Raw genomic sequence first — 24335 nt, forward strand, 5'->3', positions numbered from 1 at the left:
TAAATGGATGTCTTACCTTTGAAATGTGGGTCTTATTTCCTTGTTTGCCCCACCAGTGCCACCACTGTGGCTGTGCCAGAACCGCTGCAGGTCCTAATTAGTGTTAATTGGAGTTCCAGTCTTATGGGGAATCTCGACCTACGCTGTTTGCAGTCGTAACCCTGTTAACGTGTTTTTCTCTTGGTTAAAACCCTGGACGTTGTTTTGAGGAACACCCCGTGTGGGTCTGGATCTCCCAGCCTGGCACTTGGAGCTTTCAGCTGCAGACGTGGCAGGGGCTGGGGGGCAAAGGGGCGAGAGGGCCCTTGGCAGGGGTCACATCTGCAGCAGATTGCTGATATTTCCTCCTCAAAACCCCTCGCAACCCTTAACACGTTGTTCTCCTCTCTCTGCAGAGACCTCAGAAGAGGAGGACGCCCCTTCCTTCGCTCCCTCCAGCTCTGTCGATGGCAATAACACAGACTCAGAGTTTGAGAAGGGTTTGAAGCACAAGCCCAAGGCTCAGGAGCCGCCCAAAACCATCACCCCGGTGAAGGATGAGTATGAATTTGATGAGGACGATGAGCAGGACCGGGTCCCGCCAGTCGACGACAAACATTTGCTGAAAAAGGATTACAGAAAAGAGACTAAAGCAAACAGTTTCATTTCCATACCCAAAATGGAAGTGAAAACTTATGGTAAAAATAACACAATTACACCAAAGAAAGCTGCCCACCGCATCCTGTCGGACAGCTCGGACGAGGAGGAGACCAGTGTGGCTGTGGGGACAGGGGAGAAGCTGCGGCTTTCGACCCACTCGATATTGCCCAGCAGCAAGATTCGGGAGCCCACCAGCACAAAGCCACAGAAGGAGAAAAGCAAAGTAAAAAAGAAGCGGAAGAAGGAGACGAAAAGCAAAGAGGTTCGGTTTGGCAAAAAAAATGACAAATTTTGTTCCTCTGAATCAGAGAGTGAAAACGTGGAGAGTGAGGAGGATGATAGAGACTCTCTGCAGAGCTCTAGCTGTGTAAAGGACTCCAGGCTAGTGCTAAAGGAATCCTCCTTGTTTAACTCTCTGTCTGCCTCGTCGACCTCTTCTCATGGGAGCTTAGCATCCCAGAAACATAACCCCAGTCTTACAGAGCAGCACTCCAAGCACTGGAGGACGGACAATTGGAAAACCATTTCTTCTCCAGCTTGGTCAGACGTCAGTTCCTTATCGGACTCCACCCGGACGAGGCTGACGAGTGAGTCAGACTATTCGTCCGAGGACTCGAGCTTAGAGTCGCTAAAGCCAGTCAGGAAGAAACCAGAGCACAAAAAGAAAAACACCTCACACAACACTGTTTCTGAGAAAAAGAATTCATTCCATAGCAATGTGGATGGAGCAATTCCAAAGCTGGACAAGGAGGGGAAGGTGGTTAAAAAGCATAAAACAAAACACAAACATAAAAACAAGGAGAAGGGGCAGTGTCCCATCAGCCAAGACATTAAAATAATCAAAACCTTTTCTTTTGAGTTTGAGGACTCTAAACAAAAGCCTGAGAAAGGCTTGATAGTAGAGACAGAAAATCCAGTCGAAAACAAATTGAAAGTGTTAAAGCATGAGCGAGAACATAGCAAGAAGGAGGAAAAGCTCCCCAAAGGTAAAGCGGAGGAGAAGGAATGGTTGTTTAAAGATGAGACTGGAAAATCCTCGAAAGAGGAGAAATCATTAAGAAAAGTCAAAGATGGTAGTAAAGACATGAGCAAATCCTTCAGAGAAGGATTGAGTAAATCAGAAAAAGAGAAACCTGTAAAGGAGAAATCTCCCAAAGAGGAGAAGCCGAGAATACACAAGGAGGAGAGGAAGAAGAAGTCAAAGGACAAGCAGTCAAAATCTGAAAAGAAGAATGAGCTGAAGGAGGAGAAGGTTTCTAAACTAGAGAAAGAAAAATCCTTCAAGGAGGAGAAAGAAAAATGCAAAAAAGAAAAACTTTACAGGGATGAGTCTGGGTTTGACGAGTTCAATAACAAAACCCAATTTCCCGAAAGCGAGGACACAAAGTTCAGCCTTTCGGATGATCAGCAAGAGAGGTGGTTTTCAGACTTGTCTTCTGATTCATCCTTCGATTTCAAAGGCGAGGACAGCTGGGATTCTCCGGTAACAGATTTCAGGGAGATTAAAAATGACACCGTGGCAAAACTAATAATAGAACCTGTGAAAGAGGAAATTAAAGACAAGAAAAAGGAAAATAAAACAAAAGAGAAGAAGGAATACAATGAGAAACGTAATGAAAAGGACATTTTCTTAAAGAAGAAAGAGAGGGACTATGTGGACAAAAGCTCCGAGAAGAAAAAGGACCAAACGGACAGACACAAAGTTCCTCCTAGTTATTTGCCTGAAAAAGATAAGAAAAGGAAGGATTCTGCAGAGGGTGTCAAGGAGAGGAAAGAAAAAGATACAGGTGAAACCATCAAAGACAGAAAAGATTCCTCGGATGGCTCTAAAGACCGAAAAGATACCAAAACGAAGCAGGAGGAGCCCTATCGAGATGACTTTAAAGAATACGGCTGCGAAACATTCTTCAAGGATAAGTCTGACCCTGAGTTCGGTGGGAAAGCTCTGGAGAGTTGGGAGAGGCACCATTCTGGGAAGGAAAAGGAGAAGAAAGATGCTCCTGATAAAGAAAAAAAAGAAAAGGTAAAGCCAGAAAAATACAAGGAAAAATCCAAAGAAGGTGACAAGGAGAAAACTGAAAAAGTTGCTCCTGAGAAAATCCTGAAAGACAAAGAACTAGACAAGAGTTTCAAAGAGAAAAAAGAAACTAAAGAGAAGTACAAAGACTTGCACAGCAAAGACAAGGAAAGGAAGAGCTCTTTCGACCAGGTTAAAGAGAAGAAAGAGAAAAACTTCTCGGTGGATCGAGAGGACTTCTCCGAGAAAAAGGATGAGAAGAAAGGCAAGGAGAAGAGCTGGTACAGCATCGCGGACATCTTCACGGATGAGAGTGAAGACGAGAGGGACGATTACAGCCTGAGCGGGTTCAAAGTCGGCGACTCCGCCGGGAGCGAGATGCACCGGCTGGACAGTCTGCAGGACAAGGACGACGGCGCGGCCGCCGAGAAGGAGTCGTACCCCGACAAACACCGCAAGTACTCCGAGCGGCAGCATTCCGGGGAGAAGCAGAAAGATAAGGACTCCAAGGAGAAGAAAAAGGACAAAGGAACATCGGAAGGGGGAAAAGAGAAGAAGGACAAAGGTTCCTTTGAAAAACACAAAGAGAAGAAAGATAAAGACTCCACCGAGAAGTACAAGGACAGGAAAGACAGAACGTCCATAGACTCCACTCAAGAGAAGAAAAACAAGCAAAAGCTCCCAGAAAAGGTTGAAAAGAAACACGCCAGTGATGACAAAGTAAAAAGCAAGCATAAGGAGAAGCTGGATAAAGAGCATTCCAAAGAGAGAAAGTCTTTGAAAGGCGGGGAGTCGGAGAAGAGCCTGCTGGAGAAGCTGGAGGAGGAGGCTCTGAATGACTATCGAGATGACTCCAACGACAAGATCAGCGAGATCTCTTCTGACAGCTTTACAGACCGAGGGCAAGACCCAGGACTCACCAGCCTCTTTGAGTCTTCTAACCTCTCTCTTAATGATGCTGAAGAAAAGTTTAAGGACTCTCTCCCTTTACCCTGCTTGCAGGACAAACTCAAGGAGAAGGAGAGGCACAGGCATTCCTCATCTTCATCAAAGAAAAGTCACGAGAAGGAAAAAGCAAAGAAGGAGAAGACAGAGAAAAAGGAAAAAACAGAAGAATTCAAAGACTCCAGCAGCAGGAAGGATTCCACTCATTACGAAAAAGATTTCTCTGTGGATGGGGAGCCTTTTAGCTCTTCCTACAACATGAAGGCAGAGCCTGATGAGGAACCAGAGAAAAGCATTGATTACTTATTTTCTGAAAAGAAGGACAAAAATGATTCTGAAAGAGAGCTGTCAAAGAAGGCGGAAAAAGAAAAGGCTTATGGTTCCAGTGCCATCAGCACAGTTAAAGAGAAAAAGAAGCGAGATAAACACAAGGAAAAATGGAAGGAGGAAAAGGAAAAGCATCGAGACAAACACGCAGATGGTTTCTTTAAACATCACAAAGACGAGCCAAAGTCAACGCTCAGAGACAAGGACAGTCCTCAAGTTACTGCCTTCAAAGATAAATCAAAGGAGGACAACCTCAAATTCGGTGAGACTAAACTGAAGGAGAAGCTCAAGGAGAACCAAGAGAAAGACAAATCAGAGTCCATCAAAATAAGCAACGGGAATGAAAAAATAACACTTTCCAAAGACAGCGGCAAGAAAGATGCCAGGCCAAGGGAGAAGCTCCTGGGAGACGGTGATTTGATGATGACCAGCTTTGAGAGGATGCTTAGCCAGAAAGACCTGGAAATTGAGGAGCGCCACAAAAGGCACAAGGAGAGAATGAAGCAAATGGAGAAAATGAGGCACCGGTCCGGAGACCCCAAATTAAAGGACAAACTTAAAAGCTCGGAAGAGGCGCGCAAGAGGAGTCTGGATCTGGCGACGAAGAAGCCCTTAACGCTGGATACTCAGCTCAAGGACAAGAAACTGAAAGAACTGGGTCCGCTGACTCCTATACTGTCACCAGAAAACAAGGCTCAGCCCGCGGCTGGGCCAGACTCCAAGGACTGGATCGCGGGTCCCCAGCTGAAGGAGATCCTCCCGGCGTCCCCCCGGCCCGACCAGAACCGGCCCACAGGCGTCCCCACCCCGGCGTCCGTTGTCTCCTGCCCCAGCTACGAGGAGGTGATGCAGACGCCCCGGACGCCATCATGCAGCAACGAGGACTACACGGACCTGATGTTCGAGTGTGCGGACTCGCAGCATGCGCTGCCCATCTCCACCATGTCCATGAACGCCTGTTCCCCCTCCTTCTTTGACAGATATGCCAATGTTTCCAGCGGGCTCCCCGAGAACCCGAGCCAGACCCCAACTCGCACCATACCCTCCACCAACCTCTACCGTTCCATCTCAGTTGACATCAGAAGGGCACCTGAAGAAGAATTCAGCGTCGGAGATAAATTTTTCAGACAACAAAGTGTCCCGGCAACATCAAATTATGACTCTCCAGTGCAGCATTTAATAGAGGAGAAAGTTCCCCTTCCCTCTGTTCCCACGGAGAAGTTCCAGTGTTTATCTCCTGGGTATTACTCCCCAGATTATGGGGTTTCGTCACCCAAAGTGGAAGCTCTGCACTGTGCGCCGGGACCTGTCAGCACAGTCGCTCAGTCGCCTGAAAGTGTCTTTTCTGGTTTACAAGCAAAATCCTCCCCTTCGCACAGGGATGAGTTGCTGGCTCCTTCAGTAGAAAGTGCTCTGCCCCCTGACCTTGGCATGCCCTTGGACACCACGGAGGAGCAGCAAGCGACGGCCTCCATTATGCCACCAGAATCCACCTACTTACCGCCAATTGAAGAAAACCATTTTAGTTCGGGGATGCCGGAACAAAACAATATAGACTGGGACAACCCTTCTGCCAGGAACCCTGACCCCGCCATTCCTCCCAGCCTGATGGGGAACCCAGCAGAGCACCCTGTCAGCTGGTCCATGGGCTCGGAGCTCCTCATGAAATCTCCCCAGAGGTTTTCCGAGTCCCCTAAACCTCCGCTCTGCTCCCTGGAGCCGATTCACCCTCCACCAGTAGCCTTCATTCCCACAGATTCTTCCTACCCTGTTTCTCCCATCTCTTACCCTCTGTCCGTGTCTGAACCAGGGCTGGATGAAGTCAAGGAGGATGCGGAGGAAGCAGTTCCAGGAGAAATAGCGAATGCGGAGGAGCAAGCTCCGTACATGTCCCCTACTAGGTTAGACACGTTCTTCAATAACTGCAAGCCTCTCCCAGAAGAAGCACCTGAGATACCTCCAGAGCCACCCTGTGTGCCAGCAGAACCTCAGGCAGAAGCTGTCAGCGTGCCAGAAAGCAACTATTTGGAAAACAATAACGCTGCGCCTGCAAATACAGAAGAGCCGGTAACGTGGCCTGATCCCTTCACCAATACAGAAGATGACTTGGACCTTGGCCCCTTCTCGCTGCCAGAGCTGCCGCTCCAGCCCAAGGACGTTGCAGAGACAGAGATGACGGAGGCAGAAGCGGTAGAAGAAAGTTCAGCAGCAGCTTCAGAAACGAGCGCTGGGATCATCAAAGCGAGCGCGTCCATCATAGGGACCGGAGAGCCGGAGGAGCCGCCGGCCGGCCAGGCGACCGCTGTCCTGCCCGTGGAGACGGAGCCGCAAGCAGAGGAGCAGAAACCAGAAGCGGCTGCGCAAGAAGCCACCTCGGAAGCACTGAACGGAGCTGAGGAAAAAGGAGCAGAGGACTCAGAAACGCAGATTTTCCAGCAGACCCCGTCTGAGTCCGCTCAGGCGGAGGGCAAAGAGGTGGAGGCCGCGCATGAAGAGCTGTCCTCGTCTGGCGGGGTGGCAGAGAGCGGCCCCCAGGCCTGTCCCCTGGCCGAGGGCAGCGTGTCACAGGAGGGGGCTGCGGCCCGCAGCGCCAGCCAGGTCCCCCCTTCCCAGGCAGACGCACCTGCGGGCAACGCTCAAGCAGAAATCGTTGAACCGGTACAAAAACCAGTAGCAGAAGCTCCCAAACCACCCAAAATAGAAGAGATTCCTCAGCGGATAACCAGGAACCGGGCTCAGATGCTCGCCAACCAAAACAAGCAGAACGCTGCCTCTGCGGAGAAGGAATTTCCTCCAGTGTCTGCGCCCGCCACACGTGCCAAAGGCCGCATCTCGGAGGAGGACGATTCCCAGGCTCAGCACCCGCGCAAGCGCCGGTTCCAGCGCTCCAACCAGCAGCTGCAGCAGCAGATCAACACGTCCACCCAGCAGACGAGGGAGATGATACAGCAAACCCTGGCAGCTATCGTAGACGCTATAAAACTGGATGACATTGAACCTTACCACAGTGACAGGTCCAACCCCTACTTTGAGTACCTCCAGATCAGGAAAAAGATTGAAGAGAAGCGGAAAATCCTCTGCTATATTACTCCCCAAGCTCCACAGTGCTATGCCGAATATGTCACCTACACGGGCTCCTACCTGTTGGATGGGAAGCCCCTGAGCAAGCTCCATATCCCAGTGGTGAGTCACCTTCTCTCTTCAAACCGCAGCATTGGGGACTGTCCCCTCCCTTGCTGCTACAAGCACCATGAGCACCCTTGCAATGCCGCTGGCACCTCAGCCATGGCTTTAGCCTGCTTTTAGATCAGGCGTATGACAACAAATCTAAGCCTCAGTAGGTGGATGGCTGCATGATAAATGCATCTTCTGAGGTGCTGTGTTTTTGCAGAGAAGACCTTAGGCTGGGCTTAGGAACCTGAAATTTGTTCAGGCTTTAGAACTAGTTTCTATGAATCCAGTGGATTTGAGGCTGGAAGGCAGAAATGCTTTTACAAGTGGTACAATAATTGGATAATGAACCTAGAAGACTGTAGGAAAAAATGTTTCTTAACCCCTTTTCTGTTTTCCCAAGCACTGATATTTGCCGTGCTGGTAGCAGATGTTCCTTGGCAGCAGGGTCTGCGTTTCCCTGCTGTGCTCGTGAGCAGACTGGCTCGTACAAATGCATCCGTAAACGTAAAGCTGCAGGCACTAAATCCGGGATCCAGCCTGGAGGAGGAGGGTCGGTCCCCTGGCCACCTCAGGCTTCGTTCCCGGGTGAAATGCTCCACTCTGCGCGTGTTTCTGTTGCAGTGCGCTCCACGCAGGAGTTCCCTTTTGCAGGTGTTCCTTTTTGCAGGAATCACTACATGCCTTTGTCCCCACGCCACGGTGCTTGCAGCCTGCGTTCTCATCTGCTTGTTCCCTCCCAGACTGACCTGGAGCCACCTGCTCCTCTCTTCTGCACCTCGGGCTGTGCTTGGGGAGCACTTTGCTCCCCAGGACAGTGCAGCACAGATCAGGACACAGGCCCCTTCCCACACTGCTCCGGCGGTATTTCTCCAGCAGCATCATCCCCTTCCCCAGACATGCTCAGGCCCCTTTACAAGCTGCCCTTGCAGCGCGTGGGGTGATTTAGGCTCTGGTTCTGCGGGCTGAGCTCATCTCTTGGCACTGGACACCTCTTGCCCAGTTGTCTTGCCCCTCACTGTGGTCTGAGCACTGGCAGGACGTTGTCCTTTGCTACCAGCCTGCTGAGGACATGGCCAGTGAGCTCTGGTGGGGTGGCACCAATGCCCCCACCGAGCCCTTGGCACCCAGTGTTGTGGCTGTGCCGAGGATCGGGCAGCCCTGACTGACCGTGCTGTCCTGTGCTGCAGATTGCGCCGCCGCCGTCGCTGGCAGAGCCGCTGAAGGAGCTGTTCAAGCAGCAGGAGGCCGTCCGGGGAAAATTGCGGCTCCAGCACAGCATAGAGCGGGTAAGGAGGGATCTGGGGAAATCCCTGCTGGGGAAGAGGCCCTGAATTTCCTCTGCTGGCGATACCAAGGCTGCCACGCTCAACGACTTCGTTTGCTCTTCCCCAGGAGAAGCTCATCGTCTCCTGTGAGCAGGAGATTCTGCGAGTTCATTGTCGGGCAGCAAGGACTATTGCCAACCAGGCTGTGCCCTTCAGTGCCTGCACCATGCTGCTGGACTCCGAGGTCTACAACATGCCTCTAGAAAATCAGGTCAGTGCCTGTCCCGGTGGAGAAGGGGTGTCTCAGAGGTGCTGTGCAACACCCCGAGGGAGACAATGCTTTTCTGGAGGGAGAGAGGGAATTACTGGTGCTCTCCCTGCTCAGGTGCCTGTCACCCATTATGGCTCAGAGGTGCAGGACATCCCACGGGAACCCTCCCCAGCACCTGCCCAAGTTGCCTAATCCAATTCAGTTTCTGGTGTCGCATGTTCTGGGATACCCCATGTGCGTGAAATACATCTGGGAACACGGGGCTACAGGGAGCATTGTGTCTCTTTGGGAGCAGAGCTGACTCACGTTTATTAGTGAGTCTCAGGACCCTCTGCCCTTCTTCCTTCATCAGGTTCATCTGCACACTCAAAAGGTTTGTTTTACTACACTGTGGGATGTCTTTTCCTGTTGAAGGAAGGGGAGAGAGCCATTAAATTGATTTGTGCCTAACAGTGGCTTTGGAAGAGCTGGCCTGTCGCACAGCCCACAAAAAGTAGTCGTTTCTTCCTTTGGTTTCACATAGTTCAGTGCTGGAGAAGGAGGAATCATGTCTGGTTTCTGCAGCCAGTGCCGTGCAGCTGTGGGGGTCCCCAGCCAACCAACCAGCGCCGTCTGCAGCCCCAACCCCGCAGCTGCCACCCACCCTGCATGGCAGGAGGGTCCTGAACTCATTAGTGACCCGGTGTATTGATCCAGGAGCCTCGACATTTCCCAAACAACTGCTGGTGCTTCTCCAGTGACGACGTTATGATGTAGGGTGTGAGCTGAAGGAGGCAGAGAGGTGTGGGTGCTGTGACAGGCTGGCACGGACAGATTCTCTGCAAAGTGAAAACAGGGAGTGCATGTGTGTGTGTCTCTGGGGCTGGAGCCCCTGGCAAAGGGCTGCAAGAGCAACTGGGAACAGCGTGTTCTGTTCTCCCTCCCCCTAGGCCCCTTTCTTGTTTCTGATGCTTGTGTGCCCTAAGAGGAGTTTGAGTATGGCCTGTTAGACCTGTGACTGCTTAAAGTAAGAAAAAAAAAATCACCGCCTAATCCCCTTTTGTTGTCTTTCGCTTAGGGAGACGAAAACAAATCGGTCAGAGACCGTTTCAACGCGCGACAGTTCATCTCCTGGTTGCAGGACGTGGATGACAAGTACGATCGGATGAAGGTGAGAGGGGTGGGGGGAGCATCCGTGGGGGCTGCGGGGGCGCAGCTGCCTCTGCTGGGTCCCAAAAGGGGGAAGGGAGACGGGTTCTGCTCTGAGTTGGCTGGCTGGCTGTTCACTCTGCTTCGCGCCATATGGTCTGGAGCTTTCTCAGTCAGCTGAACCCTTGGGGCTCACTCTTTGCCAGCGACACATGCTGCAGCGAGCTCCAAACCTATGGCCAGCATCAAGACGGCAGGAGCCCACGCTGGGCGCTCTGCAGAGCTCTGGGTGACAAACCCTGGCAGAGCAGGCAAGTGGGGACAATTGTCCTTTCAGGTGGTGACACAGAGGGGGTTGGCAGCTCCCGCAAAGGGATCAGGACCCTGCTTTGGGCAGCCACCAGGGACTGTCACTGCTCGGAGCACCTACGAGCCTTTAAAAGCTGCCCCACGGGCCCTTTCGGGTTTGCCCCTGCTCCTGCTGGAACTGGGCTTGGCAAACGTACCAAGTTCAGGTTTCCTTCTGCGAGGATGCGTGTGCCACCCCTCGCTCCGCTCGCTGCTCTGCCCACCGCGACGGCCGCGGGTCCCCAGGCTGCGCCGGCTGGGACGGGCAGCAGGAGCCGTTCCAGCCCTCTCCCGCTCACCCCTCACCTCCTCCTGGTTTTTGTCCCCACTCCAGACGTGCCTGCTCATGCGACAGCAACACGAAGCTGCCGCCTTGAACGCGGTGCAAAGGATGGAGTGGCAGCTGAAGGTGCAGGAGCTGGACCCCGCGGGGCACAAATCCCTCTGTGTGAACGAGGTGCCCTCCTTCTACGTGCCAATGGTCGACGTGAACGATGACTTTGTGCTCTTGCCGGCATGACAGTTCCAAACCAGGAGACATCACTGAACACTGGCAAGGACGGGAGCCCTCCGAGGTCGGGCGGTCGAGCTCACATTCACCCTTACCGCTTGCTGATGAATCCCTGGTCAGAGGAGGAGGAAGCAGCTATCGGCAGAAAAACAAAACAATAAGAAAAATAATTGCACTTTCTTCACAACGCGTCCCTCGCTTCCGGACTGACGGCAGCTCCGCCGGGCAGCGGGCCGGGGCGCGTCTCCCGGCGCAGGGAGGCAGCCGGTCTGCGCGGCAGCGAGCGCCCAGCGGGCGAGACTGGCGGGGGCGCGGAGGGAGGAGGCCAAGGACACCCTTTGCGTGGTGCAGAAGCTGCTGAGCGGGGCCAGCGACCACGCGATTCATGTACTTGTGAACACCGTGATTTCCAGCTCTCTGTTTTCCACCGGTCGCGGATCTCCGCTTGGAGAAGCTGCAGTAGGAAACCATGGGGGGGAGGGGGGGTGTTTGAGTTTCTTGTTCCATCCTGGGTATGTCTAAAAACACAAAAAAATCAAAAAAAAAAAAAGACACAAACAATTGGAAACAAAAAGACAGCGTCCAAGTTGGGCAGAGGCGGCTCTGAAGGGGCGGACGGCTCCGGGTCCGCTCGCCGCCGTGGGGAGGAGCAGAGGAGCCGCCTGCGCACCGTGCGCCGGGGCGGCACGGCCGGCGGGGAGACGGTGACGCAGAGAAAGGACTTTGCCAACTGTGTTTTTAATGGAGTAAAATCCATGTGGTTTATATATTTTTTTTTCCTTTAATCTTGGGCATTTCGTTTCTCTTTCTGAGAACATAACTTGAAAACACTACAGAGCCAATACTCATATAAAGAAAAATTGTATCCCATAAATGCTGTACAGTTTTTATATACATTAACAATGTACTTTTGCTGCCTTCTAGATAATTTATTTTGCAACACATTACTGCACAGTTGTAAATAACTTATGTACTGTAACATCACTTTCAGTTATGTGTAAAGAAATAAATAAATTAATTAAAATTATCTTTGTATGTATAGTTCACCCTAGGCAGCACTTTCCCTATCAAGGACAAAATAAGTGCTGGGACGGCGTGCGGTGTCACGTGGAAGCCCGTCTGATGCTCTCAGGTACGCGCGGGTCCAGCTGTGGTCCATGGTGTGGGGATGCTGACCTGATTTTTAACGCCGTGTTGGTTTTTTCCTCTTTTGTGTCGGGTGGTACCAGAAGCGCGGCGGTGCAGCTGGTTGTGGCGGGGTGGACCACGCGCCAGCTGGGGGTGCAGAGTGATGTGACGGGTGACGTTTGGGCTGGGCTGGTGGGTTTTACGGACCCTGTGTAGCCGTAGCGGCTGCAAGTTGAGGAGCTGCTGTTTTGGGGCTGCAAAGCTTGGAGAAGGACGGGGGAGCCCAGCGTTGCCTGGGGTGCAGGTTGTGGTGCTGGGGCACCGGTGCTCAGTGCTTTCTGGATCAAGAGGCCAGTTGCTCTTCTTTCCTTCTTTTTAATATTGTTTACAGCCATGTGGAGACAGAGGAGTCTGTAATCCCACAGAAAGGTGTGCCTGGGTCTGGCAGGAGCAGTCACACAGTGCTGTGCTTGGCCCCCAGTGTGTCCCAGTCCTCGGCAGCCTGGGAGGGACAGGGGAGGCTTGGGAATGTTCTGGGCACACACGTTGTGTAGGTTTGTGGCAGGTGACACACAGCATGGGTTTGCGGGGCTGGGGACACACTGAGGGGGTTTAAGGCAGGGACATGCTGCAGGGCTTGGGACAGGGACACACTGCAGGGTTTGGGGCAGGGACACGCTGTGGGGTTTGGGGCAGGGGACACACTGTGGGGTTTGGGACAGGGACACACTGCAGGGTTTGGAACAGGGACACACTGCAGGGTTTGCAGATCACTGCTGGGGCTGCTCCATGGTGGGAAGGAGCCACCAGCTCGGCGTTGCCCGACTCGCTCCTGGGTTGGGTGCCATCTGTTCCTGCGGCCATCCTGCTGCCGTGTGCCGGCACCGCGGCCTCTTCTGCAGGAGATGGTGCTGGACGTGTGGCTCTCGACAGAGCCATGACCCAGCTCAGGCTTAATGCCATTGGCAAAGTCGACCCTCAAGCACAAACTTGCAAGAACATGGCTGGAGACAGATTCAAGTACCTTTTCCAAGACTCTATGCCTTGCTCACACCTGCTGCTCAGCCCTCCCTGGCTGCCCCCTGAACACCCACTGCCGGTGCCTGGTTCTCCTGCTTTCTCTGTTGGGCTTTGCTGGATGCACGTGCTGGGTGAATGTCTCAGTTGCTGCTTTTGGAAGCAGAAATGTTAGAAATGTGGTTGGGCTCCTCATCCTGTGCTCAGCTGGAGGGACAGAGGGGACACACCGAATTCTCAACCACTTTCCAGCCCCGTTCGCCTCTTTCTGCAGTGCAGGCTCTCGCTCAGCCCAGGCAGCCCCGCTCCTGCGGCGGGAGGTCGGGGAGCACCGAGCCCTCCCCAGGGCACAGGCAGCACAGGCCAGCGCTGCCAGTATCGGGACAACACGCAGGTCCCTGGCAGGACCCACTGTGCTGGGATGGCTCCGCACCCAGTCCCCCACCCAGCCCCCCCTGTTCAGCCACCAGCTTTGCAGCTGGTTGAGGAATTTTCCACCGTCCTTGGGCCGGGGAGCTCAAGGGTTTCACTCCAGTGCAAGAGCCAGGGGGTCCTGCCTTCCCCTGACCCCTCTCCTGCCTTGGCACCATGGGCTGGTTGCCCAGGGGTTCCAACAGAGCACAAGAAAGCAGCCACAAGTGACATTTATTTCTTGTCTCCAGCCCTGCTCTGTCTTTTGTTAAATCACCGTAAAATAATCTCTGTAAGCACAGAGATACCTTTAATCAACCATGTAGAGCAAGGAAAGTCCTGTATTGTCTTCTCACCCCAGTGCTGGGAGGCTCCAGAGGTTGAGTTTTCCTCCTGGTGCTGCCGGGTCGGTGGGTGCAGGTACCTCCCGGGCCAGGGCAACATGACGCTCCCTGCTCTGTAACGCACCCACGTCACTTTTCCATGCTGAGGTTTTGGACACAGCTCTGGGTACCGGGGGCCTGTGCCACCGTGGCCCCTTCGTCCTGCCAACTGTACAATTTCCCAGGAGGGAGGCAAAAAGCGAACACAGGTGTGGTTTTTCTACCGTTGCGTGTACCGAGCTGAGTGCCAGAGCAATGCTGCTGTCCCAGAGATAATGTTCGTAAATAAATTTTGGAAAGAAGGAAAAAAAAAGGGTGTTTGCAACTCAGCTGCTTCACTGGCTCTTCCCATGGGCTCACCGTGGCACTGGGTGCGAGCAGCTCTCACCAGTTCCCTTCCTGAGGGGGCAGAGCCCACCAGCCTCCTTAGACGTTTAGGGGGACCTGAGTGCATTCGTGGGTGGTTGCAGCGGGGTCCTGGCACCCCTGGCTGCACCCCTGGGACCCCCAGCACCGACTGGACCTGCCGGTCCCCCAGTGCTTGTCTGGAATCCCAGGGAGAGGGGAACAGAACCGGGCTGGGGGGGGTGAACAGGCCTGGGAGGTGAGGGGGAGGGGATCTGTGCAAATCGGGCTTTGGGGGCTTAACCAGGCTGGGAGCACAAACCAGGGCTTGGGGAGTGAACGTCTGGGGGGGGGAACCGGGCAGGGGGGTGAACGGGGGTGGGGAGTAGTTAACAGGGGAAAGGGTTCCGAACCGGTTTGGGGGGGACGAACGGGGCTGAGGGACCTGAACCAGGACTGAGCGGGGCAAACCGGGCTGAGGGGACTGAACTGGGCTGGGGGACTGAACTGGGCTGGGGATGTGAACCAGGGTGAGAAGAGTGAACCGGCCTGTGGGGGGCAGATCAGGCTTGGGGGCTGCACCGGGCTGGGGGGGGGGCAAACCGGGCTGAGGGGACTGAACTGGGCTGGGGGTGAATGGGGCGGGGGGACTGAACTGGGCTGGGGACGCAAACCAGGGTGAGAAGAGTGAACCGGCCTGTGGGGGGCAGATCGGGCTTGGGGGGCTGCACCGGGCTGGGGGGGGGCAAACCGGGCCCGGGGAGAAAGAACCAGGCGGCGCGGTGAACAGGGCTGGGAGGTGCGAACCGGTGCTGGGGGGCTGACCCGATGGGGTTAAGGAGGGCAGAACCGGGGCGGGGGGGGGGGAGTCCAAGCCGGGCGGGGCCGGGGCGGGACCGCTCCGCCCCCACCTGCCGGCGCCGAGCCCGAGCGGTCCTCGGTGGCGGCAGCGGGTGATGGCGGCGGCGGCGGCGGGGGGGTCGCGTCCGCGGGGCCGGCGGGCGGCGGGGGGGTGGCTGCCGTGCGCGGCGCTGGCGCTGGGCTGGGCGCTGGGGTGGGCGCTGGGCGCCGCCCCCCCCCACCGCTGCCGGCCCGACGCGGCGCTGCTGCCCCCCCCGCTGCGGCGGCTGGCGGGGGCCGCGCTGCTCCGCGCCGCCGTCCCGCGGCTCCGCGGCGGCTGGAGCCCGTGTCAGCTCTACCGGTACCGCCCCGCGGGCAGCGGCAGCGCCCGGCCCAACGGCACCGGGCCCTGCACCCGCGGCTGGCACTACGCCCTGCCCGCTGCCGGCCTCCGCTCCAATCTCGTCACCCAGGTTTGGGGGGGTCACAGGCTCGGGGGGGAGCCCCTGGGGCCGGCGTGGTCTGTGCTTTTGGAGAGGGCTGGGGGCGACTCCTGGATACAGAAGGGGTTGTGTTTGTGGGGAGAGGCTTTGGGGATGGATGTCTGGGGAGGGGGAAGAGGAGCCTGGAGGGGGAGCAAGCTGTGGACACCAGCAAGGGTCCTGTGGGAAAGTGCAGGGGTTGGGGAGAGGGACTTTGCATGGGGGGACCAGGGATCCTGGGGAAAGAAGAGAGGTTCGGGGTGGGTAAGGTGGGAGATACCCGTGGAGGGCCTTCAGGGGAGTCTGGGGGGAGCCCTGGGGGAAGTGGTATTGGGGACACAGGGGACAGAGCTCTGAGGGCTCTCAGAACTGTCCCTCCACACTGAGCCCCACGTTTCTGCTTGTGGGATAGGGGCCGGCCAGAAGCCCCCCAGGCAACTCATGGGGTCAGTGACCTCGTCTGTCCCAGCCCTGTGGGGGGGTCTCCCAGGACCCCACTGCTGACATGTCTCCGCCGTGTCCCCCCTCGCCTACAGTGGGACCTGGTGTGCACATCACGCTGGAAGGTGCCCCTGGAGCAGACCACACACCTGCTGGGCTGGACACTGGGCAGCGTCACCGCCGGCCTGGCCTGTGACAGGTAACTGAGGGTCCCTGGGGCAGCTCCCCCCAGGCAGGGGGGCACCATCCCCAGCCCTGCTCACTGTCCGTCCCCCACAGGTTTGGCCGCCGTTCCACCTTCGTGGTGTCCCTGGTGCTGGCGGTGCCCCTGGGCCTCAGTGTGACGCTGGCCGTGAACTTCGTCATGGTCCTGGTCGCTCGGCTGCTCTTCGGGGCAGCACTGGCAGGCGCCTTCCTCTCCCTCTATGTGGCACGTAGGTGTCCGGCAGGGCTTGGCGGTGGCGTGGGGACTGAGGATGCTCCAGGGTTCAGGATGCCCCACGGCCGTGGCACCCATGGTGCCCCCTCGCCCCCCCCTACAGGGCTGGAGCTGTGCGACCCCCCACACCGGCTGGGGGTGACCATGGTGGCCGGGTTCTTCTGGATCGCCGGGGAGCTGCTGCTGCCGGGGCTGGCGGTGCTGTGCCGGGACTGGCGGGTGCTGCAGGGCGCTGTCACCATGATCCTGGCTCTGCTGGCTGCCTGCTGGTGGTAAGGACCCCTCTGGGCTGGGGGGCTGCGTGCACAGGGAGGGGCTGCTGAGCTCTGGGACTGGTGCCAAACTGGTACCGTTCCCGGGGAGCGCCGGGACAGCACCCCAGTCTGGCACACCTTGCCCGGGGCCGCGCTGGGGATCAAAGGCTGGCCAGGGCTCTCCAGGCAGAGCACAAGGACCCCCCCACCCCAAGTAAATGTTTGCTCAGGTTTGAAGTTGAGGGTTTCTGGGCAGCGTCGCTCTGAAGCCGGGAAGGGGAGATCAGCGCTGGAGGGGGGCCAGGCCCCTGGAGAGCCCCGTGACCCCAATGCTTGTACCCCAGGTGCCCGGCGCTGCTGCTGGAGTCGCCACGCTGGCTGCTGGCCACCGGGCAGCTGGAGAGGGCCAGGAAGACCTTGCAGGCGCTGGCTGAAAGCAGCGGCCCCGGTTCCAACAACGGCTCCTGCCACCAGGAAAGCTTCCTCACAGGTGCGTGGTGGGGGCCATGCATCTGCCAGACCCCTCCCCAAACCAGTGGTGCCAGGGGCAGTGGGACAGTGCCGGCTCTAACGCGAGTCCCCCTGTCGTGGCAGAGCTGGAGTCCCTGTCTGAGGGGTCCCCACAACCCCGGTACCATGCCGTCTGCGAGATCTTTGGCACCAGGGTCATCTGGAAGAACAGCGTCATCCTCGGCTTCACAGCGTGAGCAGGTGGAGGGGGGTTGTGGGGGGGTCCTGTTCACAGCCCCCTGACCCTGCTCTTCCCACAGGTTCATCGGCTCCGGCATCCGCCACTGCTTTACCCGCAACCTGAACCCCCACCTGCCCCACTTCTTCTCCTCCTACTTCGTGCTGGTGGGCACTGAGGCGGCCGCTTGCCTCTTCATCTGCCTGACGGCCGAGCGCTTCGGGCGCCGTGCCGTCCTCCTGCTCTGCACTATCCTCACCGGCATCTCCTCCCTCCTGCTGCTGGCCCTCACCCAGTGTAAGGACAGAGGGATGGACAGGGGACCCCAACCCCCTTTAATGGGAACAGGATGCTTTAGGGGGTGGATGTGCAGGCTTTGAGCTCTAATGGTGTTTCCTCCCCCCAGATCTGCTGGACCTCATTGTCCTGACCCTGTCCGTGGTGGGTGTCACTGCCTCTCACGCTGTCACCATGCTCAGCATCTTCTTTGCCAGCGAGGTCCTCCCCACCGTGGTCAGGTAAGGGGGGAGCTGCCACCCTCCCCATGCCACTCTGGGGTGGGGGGCACCCAGGCTTGGTGCCCTGGGTCCCCTCTAAGCATGTTTCTCCCGCAGGGGTGCCGGGCTGGGCCTCATCATGGGGGCCAGTTTCGTGGGCAAAGCGGCCGCCCCCATCACCGCCATCCCCAACAGCCGGGGCTTCTTCCTGCACCACGTGGTGTTCGCCTCCTTCGCCATCCTGGCCGTCCTCAGCATCATGCTGCTGCCCGAGAGCCAGGGCCGCAGCCTGCCCCAGTCCCTGCAGGACGGCGAGAGCCAGCGCCGGCCCCCCCTCTTCCGCCGACCCCCCCGGGAGGACCACCTGCCCCTGCTCGCCCCCCACGGCATCCCCCACGACTACTCCCGCCTCACCGCCTCCACCAAGAGGATGCTGAGTCCCCCAGCAGCCCCCTGTGAGACGTAGCTGTGCCTTCCCAGGGTCTTCCTGCTGCTGGGGGGCTGAGCACGGTGCTGGGACCCCTCCCATGGAGAACAGGGACCCCCACCTGTGGTGCTCATAGGGACGGCGGGGTGCACCTGTGACACGTGCAATGGCTGGGGATCAGCGTACCCACCCCACACTGGGGCTGGATCCTGCCCCGGGAGGAGCTGTGCTGGGAGTCCTGGGGCAGGGGTGATGCCCCCCCAGGGTGTTTGCAGCAGGTGCTTGTGGCTGCCAATAAAAGTGCCTTGTTTCTACAGGTGCCTGGTGTGGTGGGGGCCCCGCATGGCACCCCTGCCACCAGCCCCCTTTTCTGGGGTGTTTATTATGGGGGGAAGCAGGGGACCCCTCACCCCCCTGGTTCTGCAGGGTCTTTCCCCGGGGTGTCCCCTCTGGGGGTGCTCTGCCTTCCTGCGGTTTGCTGGGCAGGTGTGTGCAGGTGTGCGAACCCCCACGCTGAGGCCTCGCTCGGTGCACACGTGTGTGCAAAGCCCCTGCACCTGGGCACCTCGTGCCCACGTGTGTGCAAACCCCCTCTCACCGTCCCCCATCCCCACTACTGCCCATACAGGTCTGCCAGGCGGCGGAAGCGCGGCCCCCACTCGCTCAGGTAGTCGTAGTCCTGGTCCTCATCTGTCAGGCTGGAGACGATGGAGCTGAGGGGGCTGGCGATGGACCCCGAGCCCTCGTAGTCGTAGATGAGGGCGGTGTCATAGGGGGGGACGCTGGGGTCACTGTCGGCCGCCTCCAGCCCCTGCGGGGACAAGGTGACACCGTCAGCCCCGCCGGGGGGCCGGGTGCAAGGGGGGGCCGGGTCCTGTCCTCACCTCGTTGATGAAGTCCTCGATGTCTGAGGGGCTGCTGGGCAACTTGCGGGGGCCCGGGGGCGTGGCGGAGCTGAGCGGGGCGTCCCGGCGCACCGGGGGCTTGGCCCGCGGCGAGAAGAGCTCGGGGTGCCGGAGCTGGTTGATGTCGTAAGCGTCCTGCAGGATGCGAGGGGTTAGGGACAGCCTCCCCACCTTGGACCCTCCCCCGGGTCCCGCTCACCTGGTCCTCCTCGCCCCCGCCCTGCTCGTCGTAGTTGAGGATGTTGTCACGCATGTCGTCCCGCGAGCGCTGTAGCAGCCCCTTGCGCAGGGCCCGGCGGCGGCCACGCACCCCCGCAGCCCCCAGCCCCGCCAGCGCTGCGGGCACAGCGAGGGTGGGCACGGCGGGCACAGGGCGCGGAGAGGGGGGACACGGGGTGGTGGGGGGTGCTGATTGGGTTGGGATGAGGTCGGTGGGGATGCAGGGAGGGATTTGGTGTGGGGGTGCTGGGCGGGGGGGTGATGGGGTGGGATGGGAGGTGATGGAAATGGTCTGGGCGGGTCTTGGTAGGGGTGAGAAGGGGTTGCTGGGGTGGGCTGTTGGGGTCATGGGTAGGGACTGGAGGGGGTGTCCTGGACCAGGATGGGTGATGTGCAGGGGATGAGGTGACAGCATGTGCTTGGGGGGGCGGTTGGCACGGGCGGCCAGAACTGGCACAGGGCTGGGGTGCCGGGGCGGCAGCATGGAGGGCTGGGAAAGGATGGTCAGGGGTCTCACCGAGGAGGAGGATGCTGCTGCCGAGGATGATCATCAGGGCACCGAGGGTGACACCGGCCCCAGCAGTGGCAGCAGCCAGGACACCGTCCTGACAGGTGCCGTCCCGGCCGCAGTGACACACCGAGAGGTTCAGCAGCTGCTGCCGCTCCCGCGGGGGGGACCCCGAGTCCCGCACCAGCAGCGGGAGCGAGTAGAGTCCCTGGGGCAGCTCCGCCAGCACGGCCAACACTGCATGGGTCACTGTGGGGGGACAGGGGTGAGCGGGGTCCCCCCCATGCAGCAGCCCCGCCTCCGCCAGCCCTCACCGTTGAAGCGGGTGATGCTCCAGTTGCGGGCGAGCTGGGGGTGCTGGGGGCTGAGCTGGAAGTGGAAGGGGGCACCGTGGGGGGGTCGGTCGTCGTCTGTGGCCCCCAGCAGCAAGTTCCCCCCTCGGCCCGGCCGTCCGCAGAGCACCCCGGCCAGCGGCTGCAGCAGCGGCGCGTGGTCGTTGACCTCCAGGATCTCGATGGAGAGCGTGCCGGTGGCAGAGAGCGGGGGCTCAGCTGGGGGCACAGAGAGGGGGTTCAGTAGGGGACAGAGGCGGGGACGGACGTGTTGAGGGGGGCTGCTCACCATCATCGCGGGCAAGGACCAGGGCGATGTACCAGCCACCCTGCAGGTAGGCGGAGGGGTGCAGCAGCTCCCGCTTGGTGCGGACGGTGCCGGCATGGGGGTCCAGCTGCAGCCAGTCCGCTGGGTCATACAGCAGCGCATAGCTGTGGGTGCAGGGGGGTGCACACTGTCACCCCCCCCCCCAAAACACCCACCATGGGCTGCATACACAAGAGCCTGAACACAGTGGGCACTGGGAAGCAGTGCGATGGGAGCGGGTGACAAAAGCTGTGTCTGGGACTCACGTGAGGGTCTGGAGCTGGCGGGTGTCGGGGTCGCTGGCGGTGTAGGTGGTGACAGGGGTGCCCGGGGGGGCCCCCTCCAGCACACTAACCCGCCGTGGGTTCTCGCGGAAGATGGGCGCCTCGTTCACGTCCCGCACCCTCACCCGCACGGTGGCCAGTGCCCGGGGGCTGGCGGGGGCCGTGGGCTCCAGCGGCTGCTCATTCTGCACTGACACTGTCAGCTCAAAGCGGTCCCGCACCTCGTGGTCTAGCGGCTACCAAGAGGGGCCACGGGTCAGCCGAGCCATGGGACCCCTCCCTACAGAGCCCCCCAGCTGTTCCGGACCCACCTTGGCCACAGAGAGCACACCGTCGTTGGTGTGGGGGTCAGTGTGGATGATGAAGGCGCCTTCGGGGTCGCCCTCCAAGATGGTGAATTTGGCCAGCCAGTTGGGTGAGCCGGCCAGGTCCTTGTCGTGCACGAAGACCTTGCCCACGTCCACGCCAGCCGCCTGCTCCTCCACCTCCATGGAGAACTGGGGGGGAGCGGTGTGGGGCTGGTAGCTGCCCCCTGGGATGCTGCTGCCCTGGGGGGGATCAGGTCCCACCCGCTGACCCCCACGTGTCCCCACACCCCGCCCCAGCTGCTACCTCCTCCTTGGTGAACTCGGGGGGGTTGTCATTGATGTCCTCCAGGTAGATGACGGCCGTGGCGGTGGTGGTGAGCCCATCCCCAGACATGTCGGCTGCCTGCACCGTCAGGTTGTACACCCCCACAGTCTACGGGGAAAGATGAGGGGCTGGTGCTGAGCCCCTCCAGCTCCCCTGGGAGGCCAGAGGTCCCTCAGCTGATGGTCACCCACCCTGTCCCCACACCTGTGGCTGCTCATGGCTGGAGCTGTGGTTTCACCAGCTGGGGGGTCTATAGTCCCAGTGCTGCCCCGGTGCTGCCCATGCCCCCCCGTGCCCGCTACCTCACGGTCAAGGCCGGGCCGCGCGGTGCAGATCTCGCCGGTTGTGGCGTTGATGCTGAACATGGTGGCAGTGCCCTGCTCCAGGATGGAGTACCGCAGCGCCGCGTTGTCCGTGTCGGGGTCATCAGCATCAGTGGCATCTGCTGTCATCACGCAAGTCCCTGCAGCCACAGGAGCATCCCGGTGGGTGTCAGCACAGGGGCTAGCTTGTCCCCACAGCCACAGCCCCCCCGGCTGGACCCACCTGGCTCAGCCCCCTCCACCACGTGCCCCGTGAAGACGTCCTGCCGGAAGAGCGGCCGGTTGTCGTTCTGGTCCACCACGATGATCTCCAGGTCGGTGGGGTCCTCCAGCGTCATGCCGCCCAGGTCCAGTGCAAAGGCTTTCAGCTGTGGGTGCAAAGTGGGTGGGTTGGGGCCCAGCGGGAGGGTGGAGGCAGCCAGGCAGCATCCTTACCCGAAAACGGTCATTCTCCTCCCGGTCCAGCATGGCGTTGAGGAAGACCTTCCCGCTGAACTTGTCGATGGAGAAGATGCCCAGGGGCTCCTCATCCACCCCCGGCCCCTTGATGCTGTAGATCACCCCCCCAGGCTGTTGCTTGTCCGACTTAATCTGCCCCGGGAAAAGCAGGGCTGGTGGTCCCGAAGCTGGGGTCTGTCCCCAACCTGGGGTCCCCACTCTGCACCGAATCTCCCCCCGTGCCATGTCCCCCTCCTGGGGTGCCCTCATGCAACTCCCCTGACCAGGGTGCCCCACACTCTGCTAGCTGGTGAGGGGGGTCCCTGCCTACCTGCACCAGGAGGTGGGGGATGCGCTTGTGGTTCTCCGAGATGCTGATGGGGGGGATCACCCAGGCCCTCTTCACCCGCCGCAGACCCTCGTGCTGCCACCAGGCCCGGGGGCTGCCCAGGGCTGTGGCACCTGGCTGGGCTGGGCTGGCACCCTGTCAGGGGGACATGGTGCTGCTGTTGACTCCGAAACCACCAGAATGCCATGCAGTGCCGGGGCAGGCGGCAGGATCCTGGTGCACAGTGCAAGGGTTACAGTGCTGAGGTGCACGGTCTGGGGTACACGGTGCCATGGTGCACGGTGCTGGGATACACAGTGCTGGGATACACGGTCTGGGGTGCACGATGCTGGGGTGCACGATGCTGGCACACCCTGGTGGGGTTGGGTCTGGGAGAGCGGAGAGGCTACCCAGCTCCCCCATGGGAGTCCGTGTCAGTCTCCTGACATCCTGATGTGACCGTGACAGGTGTCCTGCCAGGCTGGCTGGGAAGGGGTGCCCCACAAATGACCCCGGTCATTCCCCCGGCACAGCCCCATAACATGGCTGGGCTGTGTCCTGTGGGACCCCTATGGTGGGGGTGAAGGGGTTACCCCAGAAGGGCAGGGTCTGGTGTGGCCCCAGCCCATGTCACCGTCATCACATGGATGAGGCAGCAAGGGTGGGAGGGTCAGGGATCAGTTTAGACTGCACGAGTGGCCTGGCTGGGGCACAGAGCTGGGGTGCTGGGGGGGAATAAGAAGATGGGGGGGGCTGGGATGGAGCTGGACACTGAAGGGGGGGATTAGGAGCAGGGACTGGGGAGGCAGGACTTGGGGGGCCTGCAAGAGGGGCCAGGGAGCTATGTGGGTTAGGATGGGTTTAGGGGCTGTGAGGGACTGGACTGGGGGTCAGGTGTTTGGGGGTGTGGCATGGGGGTCCAGAGCTGTGGGGAGCAGGCGTGTGGCTGGGAGCTGAGGATAGGGAGTGGGGCACGGAGGTGTGCATGCAGCCCAAGACCCCCCAGCTCCATGGCCATAGCACATTGGTCAGGGCTCTGTCCTCAGGGAAGGAGCACATCTGGGCACTGCCAGGCCCTGCACCCACATCTGCACCACCCCCACATCTGCACCCATCCCAGCTGCACCGCTGGGTGCCAGCGAACCCCGGGTCCCTGCATGGGGACCCTGCCCAGGGCTGGGGAGCGGAGCAGCGGGGATGGCTGTGCTGCAGGTCCCTGGGGATGGTGAGGGGCTGTGCGGGGGCTGGGGGGGCTGCGTGCCAGTCCCATGGGATGGACAGGACAAGGATCTTGTTTTCAGGCTGTGATGAGAGCTCTCCTGTGTCTTCCAGCTGTCCCTCTGCCCTCCCCAGGCGAGACCCCCCCCTTTGCAAGGGGCTGCTGAAGCTCTGGGTGGATGGGCAGGGTGGTGGGGGAAAGGGGCATTCTGCTGCTGGGGGAGTCTGCCCCACAGATGCCCTTTCCTTCCCCTGCCCTGAGCACCCGGCTGTGGAGCCCAGGCCAGAACCTCAACAGCCCCATATGGCTCAGGCCTGAAACCACAGTGAGGGGCTCTGGGGGGACATGCATGGACAGGGGGGTGCAGGGGGGTCTGGGAGCACAGCTGGGGTGGGAAACAGGGGAGCAGGGTGTTTCTGAGCAAATAACCCACCCCCAAATCCCATCTCCCGGTTCACAAATGCAGGCCGTGTGCTGGAGCTGCAGGCTGCCCCCCGCCGCTACCATCTGTGGGGTGGGAAATGGCCCAAGAGGGGCACTGAGCCCCGTCACCCCCTGTCCTCATCCTCGACACCCCCAGGTGCATGTTTCTGTGGGGTCTGGGGTCGGCTGCCCACCAGTACCGTGTCCAGGTTTCCCAACCCGGCCGGCCTTTCTGGGGCACAGAGTTGGGGGGGTCCCCATCCCCATCCTCATCCTCATCCTCATCCTCATCCCATCCCCATCTCCCCGCACCCCTTACCCGAGCACAGAGCGGGGCGAGCAGGCAGGCGAGGAGGAGCGGGGGACCCATGGCAGAGCGGGGTGCAGTCCGGCCGCCAGCCCTGAGCCGCTCGCCGGCCCCGAGCTAAAATAACGGCCG

The 24335-nt window shown here is 59.2% G+C and overlaps 3 protein-coding genes across 8 annotated transcripts in view; 2 read left to right on the forward strand and 1 right to left on the reverse strand.

Annotated features, from left to right (window-relative positions):
• The window catches only part of ANKRD11 (ankyrin repeat domain containing 11), a 137835-nt gene extending 126183 nt beyond the window's left edge, over nt 1–11652 (forward strand). For all 5 annotated transcript variants that reach the window (XM_082062792.1, XM_082062791.1, XM_082062793.1 and 2 more), the window contains 5 exons: nt 396–7111; nt 8290–8388; nt 8495–8638; nt 9696–9788; nt 10449–11652. In XM_082062792.1, coding sequence (XP_081918918.1) covers nt 396–7111; nt 8290–8388; nt 8495–8638; nt 9696–9788; nt 10449–10634 — 7238 coding nt within the window. In that variant the 3' untranslated portion in view covers nt 10635–11652. The remainder of the gene's footprint in view (nt 1–395; nt 7112–8289; nt 8389–8494; nt 8639–9695; nt 9789–10448) is intronic.
• A 4218-nt stretch (nt 11653–15870) lies between these two features.
• On the forward strand, nt 15871–18207 carry SLC22A31 (solute carrier family 22 member 31). The gene is made up of 7 exons (XM_082062596.1): nt 15871–16106; nt 16215–16383; nt 16710–16855; nt 16960–17068; nt 17136–17350; nt 17460–17571; nt 17668–18207. The coding sequence occupies exons 1-7, from the start codon at nt 16037–16039 to the stop codon at nt 18014–18016; spliced, it is 1170 nt and encodes a 389-aa protein (XP_081918722.1). The 5' UTR covers nt 15871–16036; the 3' UTR covers nt 18017–18207.
• Nucleotides 18208–18297: 90 nt separating this feature from the next.
• Nucleotides 18298–24335, reverse strand: CDH15 (cadherin 15). 2 transcript variants are annotated; one of them, XM_082062597.1, is made up of 14 exons: nt 24216–24335; nt 22258–22410; nt 21924–22079; nt 21712–21856; nt 21468–21628; nt 21145–21273; nt 20844–21029; nt 20515–20768; nt 20231–20373; nt 19924–20160; nt 19619–19858; nt 19082–19218; nt 18862–19017; nt 18298–18788 (listed from the first exon to the last, which is right to left on the reverse strand). In XM_082062597.1, the coding sequence occupies exons 1-14, from the start codon at nt 24264–24266 to the stop codon at nt 18591–18593; spliced, it is 2346 nt and encodes a 781-aa protein (XP_081918723.1). In that variant the 5' UTR covers nt 24267–24335; the 3' UTR covers nt 18298–18590. The 2 variants fall into 2 exon arrangements, with proteins under 2 accessions (XP_081918723.1, XP_081918724.1); XM_082062598.1 differs by lacking the exon at nt 21924–22079.

This window comes from Streptopelia decaocto, assembly GCF_964273445.1.
Source record: "Streptopelia decaocto genome assembly, chromosome: 11".
Lineage (NCBI taxonomy): Eukaryota > Metazoa > Chordata > Aves > Columbiformes > Columbidae > Streptopelia > Streptopelia decaocto.